This window comes from Phyllopteryx taeniolatus, chromosome 8 (genome assembly GCF_024500385.1).
Source record: "Phyllopteryx taeniolatus isolate TA_2022b chromosome 8, UOR_Ptae_1.2, whole genome shotgun sequence".
NCBI classification, from domain to species: domain Eukaryota; kingdom Metazoa; phylum Chordata; class Actinopteri; order Syngnathiformes; family Syngnathidae; genus Phyllopteryx; species Phyllopteryx taeniolatus.
In genome coordinates this window covers 22,785,240-22,807,239 of record NC_084509.1, presented here as the reverse complement: position 1 = coordinate 22,807,239, position 22,000 = coordinate 22,785,240, and the positions used below count along the sequence as shown (strand labels likewise).

Here is a 22,000-nt window from a genome sequence, read left to right as displayed (position 1 = left end):
GTTAAGTTTGACTGGTGAATTTACTTCCTTCTGATGTAGTATCAGAAAGCAGTAACAGAGGCAGAACGTCGCCAGTGTGTAAGCGGAGGGTAAGGTCTGACACCTGAGACTCACAGTCCACGCCCAGTGGTGATGAAAGCAATTGTCGCCGTTGCGCTGAATTTGCCACACATTTAGCTATCTGAATGTGTGATGCCGAAACAGCTTTCAACACACACTTCGGGCATTTCTGAGTTCTGTCTGAAAGGGGGAAGCAAATAAATCCAGGCTCTACTGGTATGCCTCTCTGTGAAAACGGCTACTGCCAATACACGAGGCTCTGTAACCTGGGGGTCGCCGGTTGGAATCTCGCTTGAAGGGAATATAGAATACTTTATATTCTAATGTGTAATTCTAACTAGTCTGGAAGAGAATGTGTATTGGAGTATAGGGGTATTTGGCCCCATCGGGGGGTATTTGGAGACACATCTCAAGGAAGAAAGGAACTGCGGGGAGCCACTATAAACATTGAATGGAGGAATGTGAGCCGACATCTGCAGGCGACACCTGGAGCAGAAGTCTGGAGCCAGATCAGATGGTCCGCAGAACAACGATGACGTCGGATTACGGACCAGTCAGACGACAGCGATTCCATACTGGCCTGTTTGAAACATTGTATAAAGTCTGGGGTAGAGTCAGATAGTTTTGGTTCGACTACTTTATCTGCTAAGGATAAGATAGGGATAGTTACGAACCCAGAGCTCTGCAAATGTATAGACTCCTCTGTCAGGAATAAATTGGTTGGTTTTGATACATTGTTGTGAACGAAGTTCTTTCACGAAAACGAACACGCTTGGAACCACGGAAGTTAGGATATTTTAAAACACAGGTTCCTTTACGCTAAACCCAAAAATGTGGTAATTAGTTACATAAACCCTTCACTCTGACATATCTACCTACTGTACATTACTGTAAAATCATACCAACACCTTTCACATAATGTTGTGCTTTTTTCCATTGAATTTTAACTTGAGAAGGACTATATAGTGCAAATTACAGTTGGTAAAATTGTATGTATAATATGTGTCATTTAAACTGTATAATTTCCATTTGAGATGGAGCCGATCTCAGCTGGCTTTGGGCGAGAAGTGGTACACCATGGATTGGTTGCCATCTTTTTGCCGGGAACACGTAGACAAAACAACCATGCACGCTCATCATTATCACCTTTGGGCAATTTAGCAGAGCAGAGATTGTGGGGCAGACCTACCAATAACCAATAGTTCAGGAGTGTCAAACTCATCTTTGCCACATTATAGTGGCAGTTTCTCTCAGAGGGCCATAAAAATGTTTCAGCGCCTCATCATATTGTTACATATAAACAACAAATGGATGGATAACCAGTTTGGAAATCAGAGGTCAAGGATAATAGTTTGTTCAAGTTTGTTCAAGAGTTTGACACCTGTGGTTTACATGTTGCCATTAATGTTTGTTTGTTTTAAAAGGCATGAGTAGATTTTTCAATGACAGTATATGAGGACATTTGAAAACACAGTGTGGTAGCCCAGAGAGAGAGAGCGATTGAGGAAGAGGAGCGACTGACAGCGAGAGAGAGAGAGGAGGGGGGGTAGAGAGAGCGAGAGAGAGAGAGACGGGGGGTAGAGAGAGTGGGAGAGAGAGAGAGTGAGAGTAGGAGAGAGAGATAGAGCGGGAGAGGGAGAGAGAGTGTCGTCTATCCTGCAACAACACAAAGACACTCGACTTGGTGGTTGGATTGAGCGGGAGTTGTCTTGGGGCTTCGCAGGAGATGCTGCCGGACCAGCCTCTCAGCTCTGTCTCCTTGTAAGTCCTCTCATGTTTGTCTTGAATTACTACTACAATACTACTAGGCTTTACACGATCAGGATTTTTGGGGCCGATCACCGATCGAGTTTAAAAAACAAAACGATAATCGATCACCGATCCGATCACAAGAGGGAGCAATGTGTCTATTTAAATGACCTATTCATTAACTGTAAATACTTGTGTACTTAATTGCTCCAAAAATTAGATTTATACTAAATAATGTATCTTTGTTAATCTATTTATGCCAGTGAGACAACAAATGGTCTTCTACTAGATGGCAGGAAGTACATACAGTAATTCATGTCCACTTTTTGTGACATTTTAGTTTGTTGGTGGCGGCGCGGTGGACGACTGGTTAGAGCGTCAGCCTCACAGTTCTGAGGAGCGGGATTCAATCCCCGGCCCCGCCTGTGTGGAGTTTGCATGTTCTACCCGTGCCCGCGTGGGTTTTCTCCGGGCACTCCGGTTTCCTCCCACATCCCAAAAAAATGCACGTTAATTGAAAAACTTTAAATTGCCCGTAGGTGTGAATGTGAGTGCGAATGGTTGTTTGTTTGTATGTGCCCTGCGATTGGGTGGCAACCGGTTCAGGGTGTACCCCGCCTCCTGCCCGATGATAGCTGGGATAGGCTCCAGCACGCTCTCGACCCTAGTGAGGAGAAGCGGCTCAGAAAATTGATGGATGGATGGATGGATGGATAGTTTGTTGGTGTGCCGTGAGATTTTTCAATTGTAAAATATGTTCCTTGGCTCCATAAAGGTTGGAAATCACTGCTCTAGTCAGATCGTGTATTCTAATCAGTCAGGTCAAACCGACATTACAACGTGAGAAAATTAATGGGTAATAACTTACTGTAATTAAATTACTTCACCCACACTGAAACTTCAGAGCCTGATTCGACAGAACGGCGGCATGTTTACATACAACCGTTAGTGCTAGCACTAGCTTGCTAGGCTACATCATGTTTTTGTTGCCTGCTTGCGAGCCGAGCCGTATCGTATTAAAAGTACGTGAACATACCTCAAGCAAGCCTTAAACGAACGTCCTCTCCTGTCCTGAGCACCGGTGACCACCGACACCGTTTCCCCCTATTTTGTCCTTATAATACAGTCAGCGCGATCCACTCTTGTTGTTGTCCAGCACACCCGCGACCCTAATGAGGATAAGCGGTACAGAAGATGGATGGATGGATACAGTACTCAGTATGCAATACACAAGTATATACAATAAAAGAACAAGTCATACAGTACACAAGTATGTAAATGGACACATCACTCCATCTTGTGATCGGATCGGTGATTGGTTATTGTTTTTTTAAACTTGTTGACCGGTGATCGGCCCCAAAAATCCTGATCGTGTAAAGCCTAATATATAATATAATTAAAAATAAAACTGGTGGTTTGTGGATACCTGTCCACAAACAAATTTATCATATCTGGTCACCTGATATCAATCATTTAATTTATGCCTACAATATGACTTAAATTTTAGAATGGCTTAATTAATGAATAATTAATTATTATAAAAATTAAAGTAATATTTACTGTAAATTAAAAGAACGTTTTGGGCATTAACATTTGTTTTCAGTGGGATCTTTTTTTTTTGTATCAGGGATGCTCTTATTTGTGAGTTTATGTGACTGAAGTTAAACAAAAAGTACTGTTCCTTTAACAGATTGAAATCCAGTCCTCTACACTGGTCTCAGGTTACGAGCAGTCTGCAGTTTCGTTGTATCTACTTAAGATTCTTTTGGTATCCCTTCTCTTGGACAGAATATTGGCTGAAGTTGGAGACACAATACACAAACCTACACACACACACACACACAAGATGTCTGGAATTCTTCAAATGAGAGTTACTCACCTGAAGCCATTTATTTCCAGAGACATAGGGCAAAAGTTCATGTGTGTTTGGAAGGCTAGCAGAGTGAGACATGTAGGAGGAACATACAATGGAACCTCTAAAATTGAAGACATTCCATTCCGGGAGGATGGTCGACCACCAATTTGTTCACAATTATTGTTTTGTTTCCATCCATCCATCCATCCATCCATTTTCTGAGCCGCTTCTCCTCACTAGGGTCGCGGGCGTGCTGGAGCCTATTCCAGCTAACATTGGGCAGGAGGCGGGGTACACCCTGAACCGGTTGCCAGCCAATCGCAGGGCACATACAAACAAACAACCATTCACACTCACATTCACACCTACGGGCAATTTAGAGTCGTCAATTAACCTAGCATGCATGTTTTTGGGATGTGGGAGGAAACCGGAGTGCCCGGAGAAAACCTACGCAGGCACGGGGAGAACATGCAAACTCCACACAGGCGGGGCCGGGGATTGAACCCCGGTCCTCAGAACTGTGAGGCAGACGCTCTAACCAGTGGTCCTCCGTGCTTTTAATTTAACATTCCTAATTGTTCCTTGTTTCAATTAAAAAAGTTATTTCTTCTGTGCATAGACAAGTACGTTTCCAGCGCGCTGTCACATGCTCATTGCAGAAAGTATGAAAGAAAAATGCATACGTTGTCCACATTATATTTCCATGCATTAATTCCAATGTAATGGATGCTTAGCAATTAATCCACCAGTCTACCACACTGAAGCTTAAACGTTCCCTAAATATTAGTTTTCTTTCTAATTACTACTGATCCACCCTAGTGAGGATAAGCGGTACAGAAAATGGATGGATAGATGATGATCCCTCAAGGGGAAGTACAGACGAAAGTCTCCCTGCATATCTCGACAGTGGACCCTCGATAGAACGGACTCATAGGGGCGGGGGATCGTGCGATATAGCCGATTGTCCGTTACATTGAGGCACTTTTTTTTTTTAGGCCAAAAGCACCCAAATTACTGAAGAACAGATGTGGGTAGAGTAGCCAAATATTGTATTTCATTAAGAGAACTGTTACTTTAGAATAATATGCAAAGTTAAAAGTAGCCCTTCAAATAATTACTTGAGTAACTGTTGAGTAACTTAAATCAGAGCATAACCATCAAATAAAATAAAAACAACTAACTAAATATGAATGTGCAAATTCAGATATTACTGTACAATATTATTTAATCTAAAACATTAAATAAAATCTTCATCAAATAACAAGCAATAAATAAAATCTTTGTAAAATAACAAATTAAGGCAAATTCAGCTCCAAGAAGTGGTCTTATACTACGTATATTGTTTCTACTTGTTAAACAGCACAATACTGTAGTATTTCAAAAGCAGGAACAAGGCTGCTGTGGATATAAAAAGTCTACGCATCACTGATCAAATTGCAGTTTTTTTATATAAAGAATTTAGACCAAAATAAATCATTTTATAACTTTTTCCACCATTAATGTGACCTATAATTTGCACAACAATTTACAGAACGTACCCCAAAAGATGTATGTTTCAGCTAAAACAACAACAAAACATCTGCAGCTCTCAATTTAGAAGTGGGCTGAAATATCCAATATCCAACTGTTCAAGAGATATGCTTAGTGGATGTGGTGATCCAGCACTTGGATGTGGTGATCCAGCACTTGGGTGTGGTGATCCAGCACTTGGATGTGGTGATCCAGCACTTGGATGTGGTGATCCAGCACTTGGATGTGGTGATCCAGCACTTGGATGTGGTTGATCTCTGGTGTCTGTAGTGACCGTGAGGCACTTTGTCACATCAAAAAGAGTACTTCCGGCTCAGTGGCAATTGTGTTTTGGAGAGCAAACATCCAAACTTAAAAAAAATAAAAATCATTTTAAAAGTGTCTAAAAGTAGAAGTTTTTAAAACTTTTAAACTTAATTATTCCTGTCTAAACACTGAAGAATGTATATTCTCTACTTGCCTATGTCACAATCATTCATGGATGGGGGAACACAGGGCAATATAATGAGTTTGCAAACCCTCCTAAACGAAGACAAATCCCTCAAATTAGGGACAAGCAGTACTGGCAAGGTGTGCAAATTGCATTTTTTGTTTTTGTTTTGTTTTTTGCAGTTCTGTGTGAAGGGGGATCATTGTAACAATGTAAAAATGGCATTTTTATGTGGACTATCTTTACATGACAAGCGAAAATAAAGAAGAATTCATGTTTTCACTGGGTTGTTCTCAGAGCTTAGGATGAGACCTGGAAATCGCAATGGCTGAAGGTTGGGGCATTGGCTTGGAACTAAAGCCAAACTAGTTGCATTAAGGCAATAATGTGAATCATTACACTACCAATGTCCACAATGGCAGGAATATATGTATACTACGAAAATTGTATTTCTTTATTCTGCTGATTTCTTTGGACCAGCAATAAACATACGACCTAGTCTTTCGATTATTTTATTATTTTCAGTTCTTTGAGGTCAAATGTAACAAGCCCTGTCATGCATAACAAAACAACCAGCTCTACAAATAAAGAAAGCTCTTAGACAATGGGAGAAAAATCATTTGTTGGTATTTATTTGGCAGCCAACTGATAAAATAACAATACAAGAATCAGCCCCGTTATCATTTGATTTTATGTTTTCCACTCCAGGTGCATGCACAGGACATTGTGCAGAACGCATCACTTTCTGTGGATATTACTCATCCTGTTAGTGGTCTGCATTGCCATTCAGACATTGGTGGCCCGCCAAGCCAGGTAAGGTTAAATTACCAGACTGAACTATGTCTCTGAAAAGTGTCCTTTGAACAAATTCATGCTAAAAGAATGAATTCATGTTCGTCTTTTGTTTGTAATCGGTAATAATTTGGAACAGTTTAATTACTATATTTTAAGTCAAAGGCAGAGAAATGTTGGTGTTGCAGCAATGTTAAGGTATGTAAATTAGCTGAACCTTTTCATCACAAAATTCAGAACACAAAATACTTAGAGTACTTTATTATGTAGTGTCACATGTCGATGGGTGGGTAGGCACTCCAGAGACCTTTGGACACAATATGTCCCCTTTAAATAATTAGATGCTACTTTTGAGTCATTGTAATTTTATCCATGTGTGCACTAATATCCCCTCATCTAAAAAAGAAAAAAAAATCAATATAAATATAAGTAATACTGTTGTTTGTGTCATCCTTCAGCTGTGGCTCTGTCCATTTCTTTGAGTTTAGTTTTATATTCTACTAGTTCGGTATTCACATTGACCTTTTCTCATTGTTGTTTTTTGATTAGATTGTATTGTTTCTCATGTTTATCGTGCTCCCTTGGTTTAATAAATTCTGTTTGATTGCTCTATTTTTGTTAAGTCTGCTTTGCGGTCCAATATTCAATGTTTCCGTTAACCCGACAAAATAAACCGACCAATATGGACCCCGCAGACTCAGAGCAAATTCACATGGCTTTGTCAAGCCAGTGGAAGCTAGTTGTTAGCCAGCACGAGCACTCATTATGCGAAATTATGGGAGCAGCTAACATTTTGACTTCCAATACAAACACTTACGGTTTACGTTTACATCAAACATGTCCCCAATTTGCATCTAGAAGCGCCTCTTCCGTCACTGATACGCTACCTACTGGTGGGCGGTCTCACCTCCAGCTTCTAGCATGCAGTACACATACTGTAGAAACCTAACATTCCTCATCCTACTCGTAACGGCGGTGAACTCGGCTCTTGCGGACAGTTTCTTCATCAGTGTTCCTTACCTTTTGACCAGTAGCCAGTCACGTATTCTCAAGATAAATCTAAAGTTGCTTTTCTTATGAGTTTGCTCACCGATAAGGCTCCTGTTTGGGCCATATCGATGAAGCAATCATTGTCCAGCTGTGCAGTTGCCACTCCCTATAGTCCTCGCTGAAATGAAGAGGGTATTCAAGCACCCATTCAAAGGAAAGGAAGCACATAGTTGGTTAGTGGACTGGGCACAAAGAGACTTATCCAAGAACTCCATTTTGTTCCACAAATATTTGAGAGAATTAGGCCTCTGGTGTACTATAAAAAGTCTTAGATCTTTCAGTTTAACTCATGAAAATGGGAGCTCCAAAAAAATGTTGTTTACATTTTGTTCAGTATATTAAAATACTTTTTATCTGGACTCGAGAAGCTGAAGCAGCCTTTGTGTGCCTTAAGTGGTTGATTACCAATTCACCTGCCTTTACTCACCCTAACCCTGATCTTCCGTTTTTTTTGTTGAGGTTGACGTCTCAGATACAGTGGTAGGGGCTGTCCTGTCCAAGTGATCTACAGTTGATCAGTAGATTTACTACTGCACTTTCTTCTTTGCGTCAACTCAGTCTGGGAGAGTGTAATTATGATGTTAGTGATACGGAGTTGCTGGCCATCATTCTTGAACTACAGGAATGGAGGCACTGGCTGGAGTGCACTTCAGTTCCCTTTCAGATTTACACAGTCCACAAGAACCTTGCCGATATTTGGTTGGGCGAAGACTTTGTACCTGGGGCTCGAGTTGTTGGAGCGTTCCAGTTGGGAGGTGGAGAGAAAAGGCACTAAGGAGCCTTAGGATTGCTGAAATGGCAAACTGTTTATTCCCGTGGATTTACGGCCTGAAGTGTTACAATGGGGACACGGATCAAAGGTGGCGTGTCATCTGGGAGTCCACCAAACTCAATTTTGGATTGTCCAAAGGTTTTGGTGGCCAAGACTCAACAAGGACACAATTAATCTCTGCCTGCTCTGTCTGTGCCCATTATAAACTATCACATCGTTCGTCATCTGGTCTTCTCCATCCGCTTCCCATATCACCATCCTTTGTCTCATATTGCCCTTGACTTCATTATCGGTCTTCCTCTGTCCCGCGGCAACTCAGTCATCATCAGTGTGGTTGACACACAGGTTTTCAAGATGGCCCACTTAATTTTCATTCCTGCGTTGCTCACTTGGAATACAGTATCCTAATTAAACAGGTTTTTCGGTTTCACGACAACCACTCCGACCTGGTCTCAGGTAGGGGACCTCATTTCATGTCCCAAGTCTGGAGGGCATTCTGCAAGGCAGTGGGGGCCTCTTCAATCCTTTTTTTAAAATCAATATCATCCTCAATCTAACTGCAAGATAGTGCGATTAAATAAAGATCTGGAAGCCGCGCTTCGCTGTGCCTGCCATCGGCATCCTTCTTCCCGGTCCTCCCTGGGTGGAATACTCACTTCGTTCTTCTGCTCGGCCGTAGGTATGTTCCCAATCAAGACTGCTTATGGTTGTCAACCTCCTGTGTTTCCTGTACAGGAAACTGACGTTTGCGGTCCGTCAGTTCACATTCACCTCCGAGCAGGCCCATGATGTCTGGCGGGATATTCGTGCTGCCTTGTCCCGTATTGCTGCTCGCAACAAGCAAATTGCCTAAAGCCAGATCTCCTTCCTACTGTCCTGGACAAGAGGTTTGGCTCTCCACATGGGACTTGCATTTGGATAGGGTGAGGAAGAAGTTGGGTCCAGGATTCATCAGTCCATTTAAAATAGACTCTGTCAACCCCAATGCCATGAAACTCAGGCTTCCGCCTTCCCTGAAGATTCAGCAGGTGTTTCATGTTTTCAAGCTCAAGCCAATCTCCACCAGTCATCTGGTAGCACCTCAACCTATGCATCTGATTTATGGTCAGCTGGCCTACGCTGTGAAGTCAGTTTAAGAGCTTTGGTGGGCGGAGCCTCCTGCGCCGCACTTGCTGACAATGACAATCAGCTGGGTTTGTAGGTGCATATAAAAAAGTATACGGAAGACACAGGATTATTGCATTATTTTCCACCATTGTCTCTCACGTACTTCAGTATTGAAGCTGATTCCGCATATGTTATGTGTGTTGAATCTGGCTGGTTGTGCCTAGCGTTTGTCCATTGCTGAATGTGAGTACTTCTGTGATTTATGTTGTCTCGTGTTTCCATTCTTTTGTTGTTTGGACTGGATGGATATATTTCTGTTATTTGCGTCTTTCTTCCACCTATTTGAGTTTAGCTTTGTGTTGTATCCATCCATCCATCCATTTTCTGAGCCGCTTCTCCTCACTAGGGTCGCGGGCGTGCTGGAGCCTATCCCAGCTGTCATCGGGCACGAGGCGGGGTACACCCTGAACTGGTTGCCAGCCAATTGCAGGGCACATAGGAACAAACAACCATTTGCACTCACAGTCATGCCTACGGGCAATTTAGAGTCTCCAATTAATGCATGTTTTTGGGTTGTGGGAGGAAACCGGAGTGCCCGGAGAAAACCCACGCAGGCACGGGGAGAACATGCAAACTCCACACAGGCGGGGCTGGGGATTGAACCCGGGTCCTCAGAACTGTGAGGCAGACGCTCTAACCAGTCGTCCACCGTGCCGGCCAAAAAGAATACAATGGTTTGCAAATCAACCTATATTTAATTGAATACAAAAGACATTTAATGTTCAAACAGATAAACTTGATTGTTTTTAGCAAATAATCATTAACTTTGAATTTTATGGCTGCAACACGTTCCAAAAAAGCTGGGACAGGGTCATGTTTACCACTGTGTTACATCACCTTTTCTTTTAACAACATTCAATCAACGTTTGGGAACTGAGGACACTAATTGTTGAAGCTTTGTAGGTGGAATTCTTTCCCATTCTTGCTTGATGTACAGCTTCAGCTGTTCAACAGTCCGGGCTCTCCGTTGTTGTGTTTCACGCTTCATAATGCGCCACACATTTTCAATGGGAGACAGGTCTGGACTGCAGCCAGGCCAGTCTTGTAGTATTCTTTTACTACGAAGCCACGCTGTTGTAACACGTGCAGAATGTGGTTTGGCATTGTCTTGCTGAAATAAGCAGGGGCGTCCATGAAAAAGACGTTGCTTGGATGGCTCTTCTCCAAAACTTGTATGTAACTTTCAGCACTAATGGTGCCTTCACAGATTTTCATCATTCCATCTTAGAGAGAAGCCGCCGGCATTTCTGGGTGTTGTTGATAAATGGCTTTTGCTTCGCATCGTAGAGTTTCAAGTTCCACTTACGGCTGTAGCGCCGAACTGTATTTACTGACATTGGTTTTCTGAAGGCGGCACGGTGGAAACTGGTTTAAAGCGACTGCCTCACAGTTCTGAGGGCCGGGGTTCAATCCCCGGCCCCGCCTGTGAGGAGTTTGAATGTTCTCCCCGTGCCTGCGTGGGTTTTCTCCGGGCACTCCGGTTTCCTCCCACATCCCAAAAACATGCATGATAGGCTAATTGACAACTCTAAATTGCCCGTAGGCGTGACTGTGAGTGCGAATGGTTGTTTGTTTCTATGTGCCCTGCGATTGTCTGGCAACCAGTTCAGGGTGTACCCCGCCTCCTGCCCGATGATAGCCGGGATAGGCTCCGGCACGCCCGCGACCCTTGTGAGGAGAAGTGGCTCGGGAAATGGATGGATGGATGTATTCTCTTTTTATTTATGTTTAACACAACGTCCCAACTTCATTGGAATTGGGGTTGTACATCAAACTTTTGCCGATGTAGTTTTCTGTTTACTTTGAGTAGTTTTCCGTTTACTGTTTCGCACGTTTACTGTGCGCCTTTAGTTTCATGAATTTGGCTTGATTGCTATATTTTTCTTGAATCTGCTTTGGGATTCAACCTGACTGTGATGTTTTCAAGGCTCTATGATGGTTTAGCATGTACACGTGTCGGAACCAAAAATTATGCAGGTTTCAGTCTGAATAATTTTCATTCTTATTTCTGTGTGTTATTCACTAGCTTACACGTTGTATTCTGAATTTATTTTAAGATTAACTGAGCGTACATTTTACATTACACTGAGCAGTAAACATGCCCCAGTCATACATAAATATACAGTATTGTAGGGACCAACGGAAAGCATGACGTTCATCGGTTCGAAAATATTTTTCCTTGCTTGTATTAATTGAATTAACTGATTTCCATCTAATCGCAGGGCACATTATAGACAAAATAGAAACGCAAAATATTTTGCACCGCTCTTACTGCATGTGATTTCTTTCAGGTATGACGAGCTCCCACATGTGGAATTCACTGCTGGCAATGAACACGTGTTCCCGCCTCTGCAAAATGTCGGGGCAGAAATGGAGGATGTGATATCAGCACAGACAGAAAGAAATGCAAAGGTTCATTATCAGACTGAGCAAAATGGAAAACCAGAAACTGATATCCAGTCAAAATATGTGGATACAACCATCTTCCATTCCACAGGCTCTCAGACCAAGCGTGTTTTACCAGGAAAGTTTTTGCCGCTGGATGATCAAAACAAACTGAAGACTAGACATGCAGTTTCTTTGGCTCCAGAGAGTGACGCAAAGAGTTTCTTAGCTGGCAAATACAGTAACCACCCCAACGCCTCCTCTTCATCAAATGCAGTCAAAGAAAACAATACAACTGTTTATACTGAAAGGAAGTGTTTGCCAAGTTCTCACATTGTATTCCTTAAGACACACAAGACGGCAAGCAGTACAATTCTAAACATCCTTTACCGCTATGGGGAAAGTCGGAACTTGACCTTTGCACTTCCCCGAAACAAACAAAAACAGCTGTTTTACCCCCACTTCTTTGCTTCACATTTTGTGGAAGGTTGCAGCAGCAGAAATGTGAAGGAGTTCCACATCATGTGCAATCACATGAGGTTCAGAAAAGCTGAGGTGAGTGTTTAATCACAAATAGACTTCCATCTAGAATCACATTTGAGGTGAATGCTGATATTTGGGGGAAAAAAACAAAAACGTGTCAAAATAGGCTATATATCTGTCTATCTACAGTGGTAGATCTAGCTTACCTACAAGGACTAACTGTTTGGCGTCTTCTAAAAATGTGCTGTGCTAAAAGCATCCACAGCAGTTACATTTGGCTTACTTGTAGTGTACACATGGCTAATTGTCATGCAGCCCAATCCCATTGGGTCGTAGTAGGTGTGAATGGCAGGCTGGCAGCTAATCCAGCTTCCCCATACCCTTAAGCAGTAAAAAATGGATGGATTGATGCAGTTAAATTTGATTTGACCATTTGGTGGTGTGGTGACATGTTCAAGTAAAATACTATGCAGTAAAACTGATTATTTTTTTAATGAGACACATTTTCTTGTACAGCATATGGATTCATTGTATTTTTAAAATGTCTTCTAATAGTAATGCTGTTGTCATTTTAACATTTTTCTCATGCATGCATATACGGGGCTTAACAACTTGTATTAGATCACCACCGCCACATTTGTCTCAGAGACCATGCAGTACAGTACCATGAAATACTTTACTGCTGACCTTTTTAGCTCGCAACGCTTTAAAATTATGAACAGGATTGAGGAATTTCAAACTGAATTCACCTTATTACCAAAATTTCAGTCAGCTCATTTCTCTGAGCGGTCTCATGATAACCACTAACACAATTATTTCTGTTCAGAATGAGAAGCAAAAGCAAAGCAAAGCAAATTTATTTATACCGCACATTTCTTACACAAGGTAACTCAATGTGCTTTACATGATTAAAAACATTTAAAAACAACGAAAAAAAACAGCTTATAAACATTTAAAACAAAGAGGGAAAAAAATACAATTTAAAACAGCGTACAGTGCAAGAAATATAATTTAAAAGTGGAAATGCTCTAAAAAGCATGGGAAAAAAGAAGAGTTTTTAACCTGGACTTAAAATCATGCACAGTTTGGGCTGACGTCACTTCTGTTGGCAACTTATTCCATTTGTGTGCATCATAAAAGCTAAATGCAGCTTCACCATGTTTGCTCTGGACTCTGTGCTCCATTATTTGACCCGAGTCTGTCGATCTCAGAGCCCTACTGGGTTTATATACCATTAGCATTTCTTTCATGTATTCAGGACTTAAACCGTTTCGTGATTTATAGACCAGTAGCAGAACTTTCAAATCTATTCTAAAGCTGACTGGAAGCCAGTGTAAAGACTTTAGAATTGGAGTAATATGCTTTGATCTCTTTGTTCTGGTCAGAACCCGAGCTGCAGCATTCTGAATGAGCTGCAGCTGTTTAATGCTCTTTCGGGGGAGTCCAGTCAGAAGACCATTACAATAGTCAAGTCTACTTGAGATAAAAGCAGGGATGAGCTTCTCCTGGTCTGTTTGACACATGCAAGCCTTCACACTGGATATGTTCTTCAGATGGTAGAATGCAGTTTTAGTAATTGATTTGATATGACTGTTGAAAGTCAGGTCGGAGTCTATCAGAACACCAAGGTTTCGGACTTAGTCTTTGGGTTTTAAAGAAAGTGACTCCAGGTATTTACTAACAGCAATCCTCTTTTCTTTATTGCCAAAAACAATAATCTCAGTTTTCTTGTGGTTTAATTGGAGAAAATTTTAGCTCATCCAGTTATTTATCTGTTTTAGACAGTGACACAACACCTACAAAACACTGCAATTTTTAAAAATATTATTATTATAATTTGTATTTTCCCCCAAGCCACTACTAGAGGGGATGACATAATGCCGATTAAGCCTTTCAGCTCCTCTAACGCTTCTAATGTTGCTGTATTTTTCAATATTTTATTTTTTTATATTTAGTGAATGCCTGACTCATTTCCTGCGCTGGCCCAGTTTCAGGAAACGACGGGACGGAAATGAGGCATTTTGCCGAGCAATGGGTGAAGCGCTGCTGAATAAAGCTCACAAACAATATTGTTTTGCGTTTCTGTAGCAAAAAATAATCATAGAATAATTACTGTGTAAACAAAAATTAAAATTGCCCAAATGAACAACACCGACCTCTTTTCGAGGAGACGTTGGCTGCCAGCCGCTCTGTGTTTGGTCACGTCTCTGACCCAGCATTCCTCTCATCCCTACTGATCTGTTTTTATTAATTTTGTTTATCCTTATCTCATTTCTTTTAACGTGTAAGTCAACTTGCTAGTGACACAGCGATGTGGTTTTACCACTTGATTATAAATGAGTACCGCTGCTGCCTTTTCCACCTGTCAACTTCCTCATCTTCCTACGAACAGCATGCTCCAGATAGGAATAGAGAAATAAGAGCACGACGACAGGTGAAAAACGTCTGTCAAGTGTCAAGTAGGCTTCAGCCATTGGCTATGTGGATGCACGTTTTGATGCTGCGTACAGTATGCTGTACTTTATCAGATTTATTTAAACCATAAAAAGATGGAGTAATAGTTGGAAGAAGCGGGTTGCTACAGAATCTGGACATGGGATCGATACAGTATTTTAAAAGATGCTCGCTTAGCTACCCCTCCTTGAGCCGTCACCTTATCGTGGTGGAGGGGTTTGTGTGTCCCAATGATCCGAGGAGCTAAGTTGTCTGGGGCTTTATGCCCCTGGCAGGGTCACCCATGGCAAACAGGTCCTAGGTGACGGACCAGACAAAGCACGGCACCGGGGCCCCCCTCTGGAGGCAGGCCCGGAGGTGGGGCTCGAAGGTGAGCGCCTGGCGGCCAGGCACAGCCCGAAAGGGTAACGTGGGCCCCCCTTCCCATGGGATCACCACCTGTGGGAGGGGCCGTAGGGGTCGGGTGCAGTGCGAGCTTGGCGGTGGCTGAAGGCAGGGACCTTGGCGATCCGATCCCCGGCTACAGAAGCTGGCTCTAGGGACGTAGAATGTCACCTCTCTGGCAGGGAGGAACGTAGAATGTCACCTCTCTGGCAGGGAAGGAGCCCGAGCTGGTGTGTGAGGTCGAGAAGTTCCGACTAGATATAGTCGGACTCGCCTCCACGCACAGCTTGGGCTCTGGTACCAGTCTTCTTGAGAGTGGTTGGACTCTCTTTCACTCTGGAGTTTCCCACGGTGAGAGGCGCCGAGCAGGTGTGGGAACGGGAGATCGACAGGTGGATCGGTGCAGCGTCTGCAGTGATGCGGACTTTGTATCGATCCGTTGTGGTATAGAAGGAGCTAAGCCGAAAGGCGAAGCTCTCGATTTACCGGTCGATCTACGTTCCTACCCTCACCTATGGTCACCAGCTGTGGGTCGTGACCGAAAGAACAAGATCCCGGATACAAGCGGCCGAAATGAGTTTCCTCCGCAGGGTGTCCGGGCTCTCCCTTAGAGATAGGGTGAGAAGCTCGGTCATCCGGGAGGATCTCAGAGTAGAGCCGCTGCTCCTTCACATCGGAGGAGCCAGATGAGGTGGCTGGGGCATCTGATTCGGATGCCTCCCGGACGCCTCCCTGGTGAGGTGTTCCGGACACGTCCCACCGGGAGGAGACCCCGGGGACGACCCAGGACACGGCTGGCCTGGGAATGCCCCGGGATCCCCCCGGAAGAGCTGGATGAAGTGGCTGGCGAGAGGGAAGTCTGGGCGTCCCTGCTAAAGCTACTGCCTTCGCGACCCGACCTCGGCTAAGCGGTAGAAAATGGATGGATGGATGGCTCGCTTAGCTATTTATCGCCCATATACATTTTGGCCACAAGTGTTGCTTTTTTATGCACAAATACAGGTACAATATATAGATAAGTAAAACCCTTAATAGGCACAGCTGACATCATATCAAATGGACGGACCGCTTTGTTGTAATGCTGAATCCACACAAAAAAAATCGCAGTTTAGTTTGACATAATCCAGAAGTTGCATTGTTATTTTCATGCTTTTCTTTTCTTTTCTTTTTTTTTTTTATGAAATGGGTAACAATAATATTTTCGCCTTTAAAAATATCACAACTATGGCATGAACCTTACATTGGGAGTTTTGCACTGTGCATTTCAGCCCGAAATTATTCATACCTTCGCCAAAGTTTGAATGAAGTGAAAATGTATTTGTTGAATGGGTTTGAGCTAAAAAGACAAGTGGCACAAGATTATGTTGTGTTAAGAGTTTTTTTAAATTAATGCTTAAAGAAGTCCCTGCATATCCAAAAACATTTATAGCCTTTATCACAGTCATATCAAATATTGTAAATGTACAGTTAAATATGAAACTCTAGATGAGGCCAGAAGGTACCAGGATCCATTAGAAATGTGCAAAAGTTACACTTCCTTAAAATTGTCTGATAAGTTCAAAGATATGAATAATTTACAAAAATGCACAAAAAGAGAACTGACAATATTTCTCATGAATATCTCCATCACAACTTTCTTGTGTCTTTCCAGATAGCCCACACAATAACTTCGGCTGTACATTGACTCACGACACACGACCAAGTGAATGGCAAATTTACAAGAGCAAACAATCAAACATTGACTCTGCCAGTTTTAGTAGACATTGAACCCTTCTTCAGGGTTCGTCAGATGGAGATCGACAAAGTAGACTCATAATTAATAATTATAGCGACAAGTGACTTAATCTATTTCTGAGCCATGGTGAAACTTCCGAAGTTGGATTTCGCCGCCAAAAACAGCCTTGAAGTAAAACACACATCGCATGTAACGTCACGCATGAGCATTTTTGTGTGACTTTTGAAGTATTTTTCTTTCTCTGAAAATTGAATGAATTTCTCTTGGAGTCTTCAAAACATGAAAATGATTGACAATATCTAATTTAAAAAAATTTATTTTCTTGTCCCAGGTGGCAAAGGTGATGCCTGCGGATGCATTCTACTTCTCCATCATAAGAAATCCAGTTGCCATGATGGAGTCCATCTTTATTTACTACAAGAGCATCCCAGCCTTCCACAAGACTCAAAGCCTGGATGACTTCCTTGACAACAGGTTCCAAAACTACAGCTCATCAGTTCGTAACAACCATTATGCTCACAATATTTTGGCATTTGACTTTGGCTTTAACAACGATGTTACTGCAGCTGTTGAAGACTTTGAGGAAAGAACTAATAGGTCTATTGCTGCAGTTGAACAGGACTTCCACCTCATTCTTATTTCGGAATACTTTGAAGAGTCTATGATCTTGCTCAAACACAGCCTTTGTTGGTCTCTTGACGACGTCGTTTCATTTAAGATGAACAGCCGCAGTGAACGCACGCGTCGCCCACTTTTACCTACAACTGCAGAAAAAATCAAGAGGTGGAATGCTCTCGACTGGAGGATCTACATGCATTTCAACAGAACCTTTTGGCACAAAGTGGATACTCTTATTGGACGAGAGCAGATGAAAGTTGAAGTTTCTCATTTGAAAAGGTTACAGGCTAAATTAGCTAACACTTGTCTGACAGATGGCGGGCCCGTTGACCCACTCCAAGTAAAAGAAGCTAGATTAAAGCCATTCCAGTATGGAGCAGCTGTCATCCAGGGCTACAACCTCAATCCACACATAGATGCACAAACCAAAACTAAATGTGAGAGACTAATAACACCAGAACTGCAGTATACAGATAGGCTCTACACCCAGCAGTTCCCTAAGTTAGCGGCTAAGCGCAGAAAAGCAAGGCCTGCCATACAAAGTCAGCACTCGGGAATTACAGAATTGGCAAGAAAAGCCTTGAAAAGGAAAGCTCAAGACAGGCACACAACTTACCGAAAACCTTAACAGTCAAAAGACCTGCAAAAGGTACCCACTGACAAACACTGAAATATCTTGTGTCTATCTATGATGTACTGAGTCAATACACTTGAACTTGACAATCATCTGTAAACATGAAACGTTGCTATTGCTACACCAAAGAAATACACGACTCATGAAAAGGTGGGGATATCTGGCTTTCGGGTGAATTTCAGGATGATCCCAAAATGCATGGGGTGAACTTAATTTGTTCAATTTCTCTGCCAAGGAGCTGAAGAGCAAAATTCATTCTGGTAAATTCCGACTGCCTTTGTTTTTACAGTCTCTCTGTATCTGGGTTGCAACCTGCTCACTCTGTGACACTCCAAGCTCAGTGGCCATTTCCAAGAACATCCTGTTTGAAGGTAGCGATGTCAAAATGTGAACAGCATGATGAGAGGACTGTTTAAATGCCAATTCCAATTGCATTTGGATATTATGTGGTCAATTCATGGCTCAAACACCTGTTGTGAATTTTGACATTCATTAAACTCCTTGTGAGAGAACAGGAAGTTCATTGGACAGTTAGACATTTCAAGGTTGAGAGATGGTCAAACTAAGATCATGTGTAAAAGTGAACCTAACATGCACTATAAGCATGTTAAGTTCATCCTGAAATGTCACCCTTAAGCTGAATATCCCTAACGTTTTGTGAGTGGTGCATGTTGACTTTATCCATCCATCCATTCATCTATTTTCTTACGCTTATCCGAGGTCGGGTCGCGGGGTCAGTAGCCTTAGCAGGGAAGCTCAAACTTCCCTCTCAACCTTTTTTAGGGGGATCACAATGCGTTCCCAGGCCAGCCGGGAGACATAGTGTCATGGGTCATCCCCGGGGTGTCCTCCTGGTGGGACTTGCCCAGAACACACCAGGGAGGCGTCCGGGAGGCATCCGAATCAGATGCCCCAGCCACCTCATCTGGCTCCTCTCGATGTAGAGGAGCGGCGGCTCTACTCTGAGATCCTCCCGGATGACCGAGCTTCTCACCCAATCTCTAAGGGAGAGCCCGGAGGAAACTCATTTCGGCCGCTTGTATCCGGGATCTTGTTCTTTCGGTCACGACCCACAGCTCGTGGCCATAGGTGAGGGTAGGAATGTAGCTCGACCGGTAAATCGAGAGCTTCCCCTTCCGGCTTAGCTCCTTCTTCACCACAACGGACCGTTACAAGGTCCACATCCCTGCAGACGCTGCACCGATCCCTGTCGATCTCCTGTTCCATTCTTCCATGCTGACATTTAGAATTAACATAACAGGGCGGCTGTGGCTCAGTCGGTAGAGCGGGTCGTCCAGTGTCACTGGTTCAAATCCACATTTCGACTGTCCGCATGTCGAAATGTGTTTGGGCAAGACACTGACCCCTTGGGCAAGTGGGTGAATGAGAGGCTTTGTAAAGCGCTTTGGGCGCTGTGATGGTGTAGATAAAGGGCTATATAAGTGAAGTCCATTTGATGCAGTGTTTGTTTGTTTGTTTTTTGTACCACTATGGCAGTAGTGATATAGCGTGTGTTTAAAGCAAATGATTACCCAACAAGAACTTATAGTGAATGTAGTGAAGCATCATTCAACTTAATAAAAATTAGAATTTCAGAAAATTGGATGAGAGAACACACGGAAAGGAAAAAGGAAACTGTGACAAAAACTGACTACAATGAGAAAAGGGGAAGGGGATGAACCCGAGATACCAAAATCAGTCAGATCTGGGAGGGTATACAGTATATGTATATCGGCGCTGTATTCTTCAAAATCGGAAGGTTTATAATCTATAAATCGGTAGGGCCAGATGCAAAACTAGCACAAGCTACGCAAGCTTTTGTGCCTTCCACATCACTATGGCAACAATGGGACCTTAAAATCATAATGGCGATGCCTTTATGTTCAGCATGCCTCCATAAACCAGGAAGTATCCAGCTAAATAATAAACACTCGGGTAAACAAATACAAATAAAACAGTCCACTTTCATGAATTACTACAGGTGGAGAGGGTCCACAGTTTGCGATGGAGTTTTGTTCCTACAACCTGAATTTGTTTGTAGGTCAGAAAGCACACAGTCTATCGCTAACCTTTGCTCATGCAGTAGTTAAGTCATTAATTGCAGCAAATGTATGATAAAAAAGTCCTCAAGCTAAAACAATCAAATATAAAACAAGTGCGGCAGTAACTGCGCATGACTTGTTATGTTGCGAGATGACGTAGTCTCATGCTGCCATGCGAATTACAGTAGTTAATTACAAACAGTTCGAAACATCTGTCGGTCACACCGTTAACACCGAGGACCCTCTGTAATAAGTCATGTAAGTGTGACAAATCGATACGAGTGCTTATTAATACAACAATTTGGTTATGTTTACTGGGGAGCCTCTAAACTGAAACCACCCCGAGGTTTTAAAATTCCAAATTTGACAAAAATGGGACCAACTGTTCTGGTGATGGCCGGCAAGGTGACAGCATATCACGCCAGACTTCAGCATACATCAGGAAACTTTTGTTCACAAGGCATTTGATTAATTCTGCATGTGTGTAATTGATTTTTTTTTTTTGTAAACCCTGCTTGGAAAGAAGGCCCAGCCTCAAAAAGGTATGTTAGAGAACACGAGTCGAAGAATACACATTAGAAGTTACATAATGTGAATGAACTCACATTCGAAGCATTAATATTTCATCATCACCATCCATGTCATTGCTTGTTATCAAAGATGATGTGTTTTATTGCTTTTGCACGTTACTATTAACAGTGGCTACGCTTTTTTTTTTTTTTTTTAAACCCTTGTGGGACAAGCAGATATGTTAAGAAGTGAAACGCTTTAGGCGCAGCAAAGCTTTCATTGTCTTTTGACGTGAAGTGTTTTATCGTGTTTGCTTTTTTTTCCCCAATGGCATTTTTTTAAAATAAAGTATCATACAACATAATGGGTGAATCTCATGTCTATTATTTTCGGAGTCCCCAGCTGCTTGCTCCTCGATGATTGGAGAGCAACCTGCAAGTGGTTCTCACAGCACCATATTAAGGAGCATCTCGATTCTTAAATGTGCATCGAGGAGGTTCCACAGCGTAGCATTAATTGAAAATGTGTGTACCGGCTGGATCAGAAGTGGACCGGAACTTGTTAATCTTCTCTTTTTGTCATTCCTTGATTATTCTAGTTCAAATATACATACTTTGCTATGTCTGCTTTATTTTGGGCAGTATTTACTACTGTGACTTACATTGGCTCATGTTTACTACACAATGAAAGTCTGTAATAATTAGGACGTAATTTTATCAAAAATGCCACATCAAGAAAATAAAAAGGTGTTCTTCCTGATGGTTCTCCGCTATTTTTTTTTTCATTCCACCTAATACATAAACAATAAAACACAGTGTACATATTTTCAAGTCATTACAAATATGCACTGCAAGCGAGGAGTGCGGGCAACAGGTGGGTGAGGTCCTACTCATGGTGAAGCGCAATAACGTTGATCACATCTGAGTTTAATTTGATTCCATCTATCCATCCATTTCTCCTCACTAGGGTCAAGGGCGTGCTGGATCCTATCCCAGCCATCTCCGGGCGGGAGGCGGGGTACACCCTGAACCGGTCGCCAGCCAATCGCAGGGCACACGAAACAAACAACCATTCGCACTCACATTCACACCTGCATGCAATTTAGAGTCTTTATTTAACCTAACACACACGTTATTTGGGATGACCATTTGAAAGATACATATTATGTTTACTAGGGTTATCTTTGTCTGATATTTACATCTGTTTGATGTTATTAAACAAAGTGGGGAATCAATGGCACTGTAAGTTAGTAGTATTAATTTAGGAAGTTGGAGTAATGCTGCCACCTACTAGGTCTATGCCTCATCAGCTTTCTCACATTTTGGACTTCATAACAAGCCTCAATTTAAC

The 22,000-nt window shown here is 42.4% G+C and overlaps 1 protein-coding gene across 1 annotated transcript; it reads left to right on the top strand.

Moving 5' to 3' along the window:
• The first annotated feature begins 1,710 nt into the window (after positions 1-1,710).
• On the top strand, positions 1,711-21,409 carry gal3st2 (galactose-3-O-sulfotransferase 2). Its single transcript, XM_061783084.1, has 4 exons — positions 1,711-1,821; positions 6,333-6,437; positions 11,697-12,345; positions 17,178-21,409. Exons 1-4 carry the CDS (start codon positions 1,787-1,789, stop codon positions 18,090-18,092), a joined length of 1,704 nt encoding a protein of 567 aa, XP_061639068.1. The 5' UTR covers positions 1,711-1,786; the 3' UTR covers positions 18,093-21,409.
• The last annotated feature ends 591 nt before the right edge of the window (positions 21,410-22,000 follow it).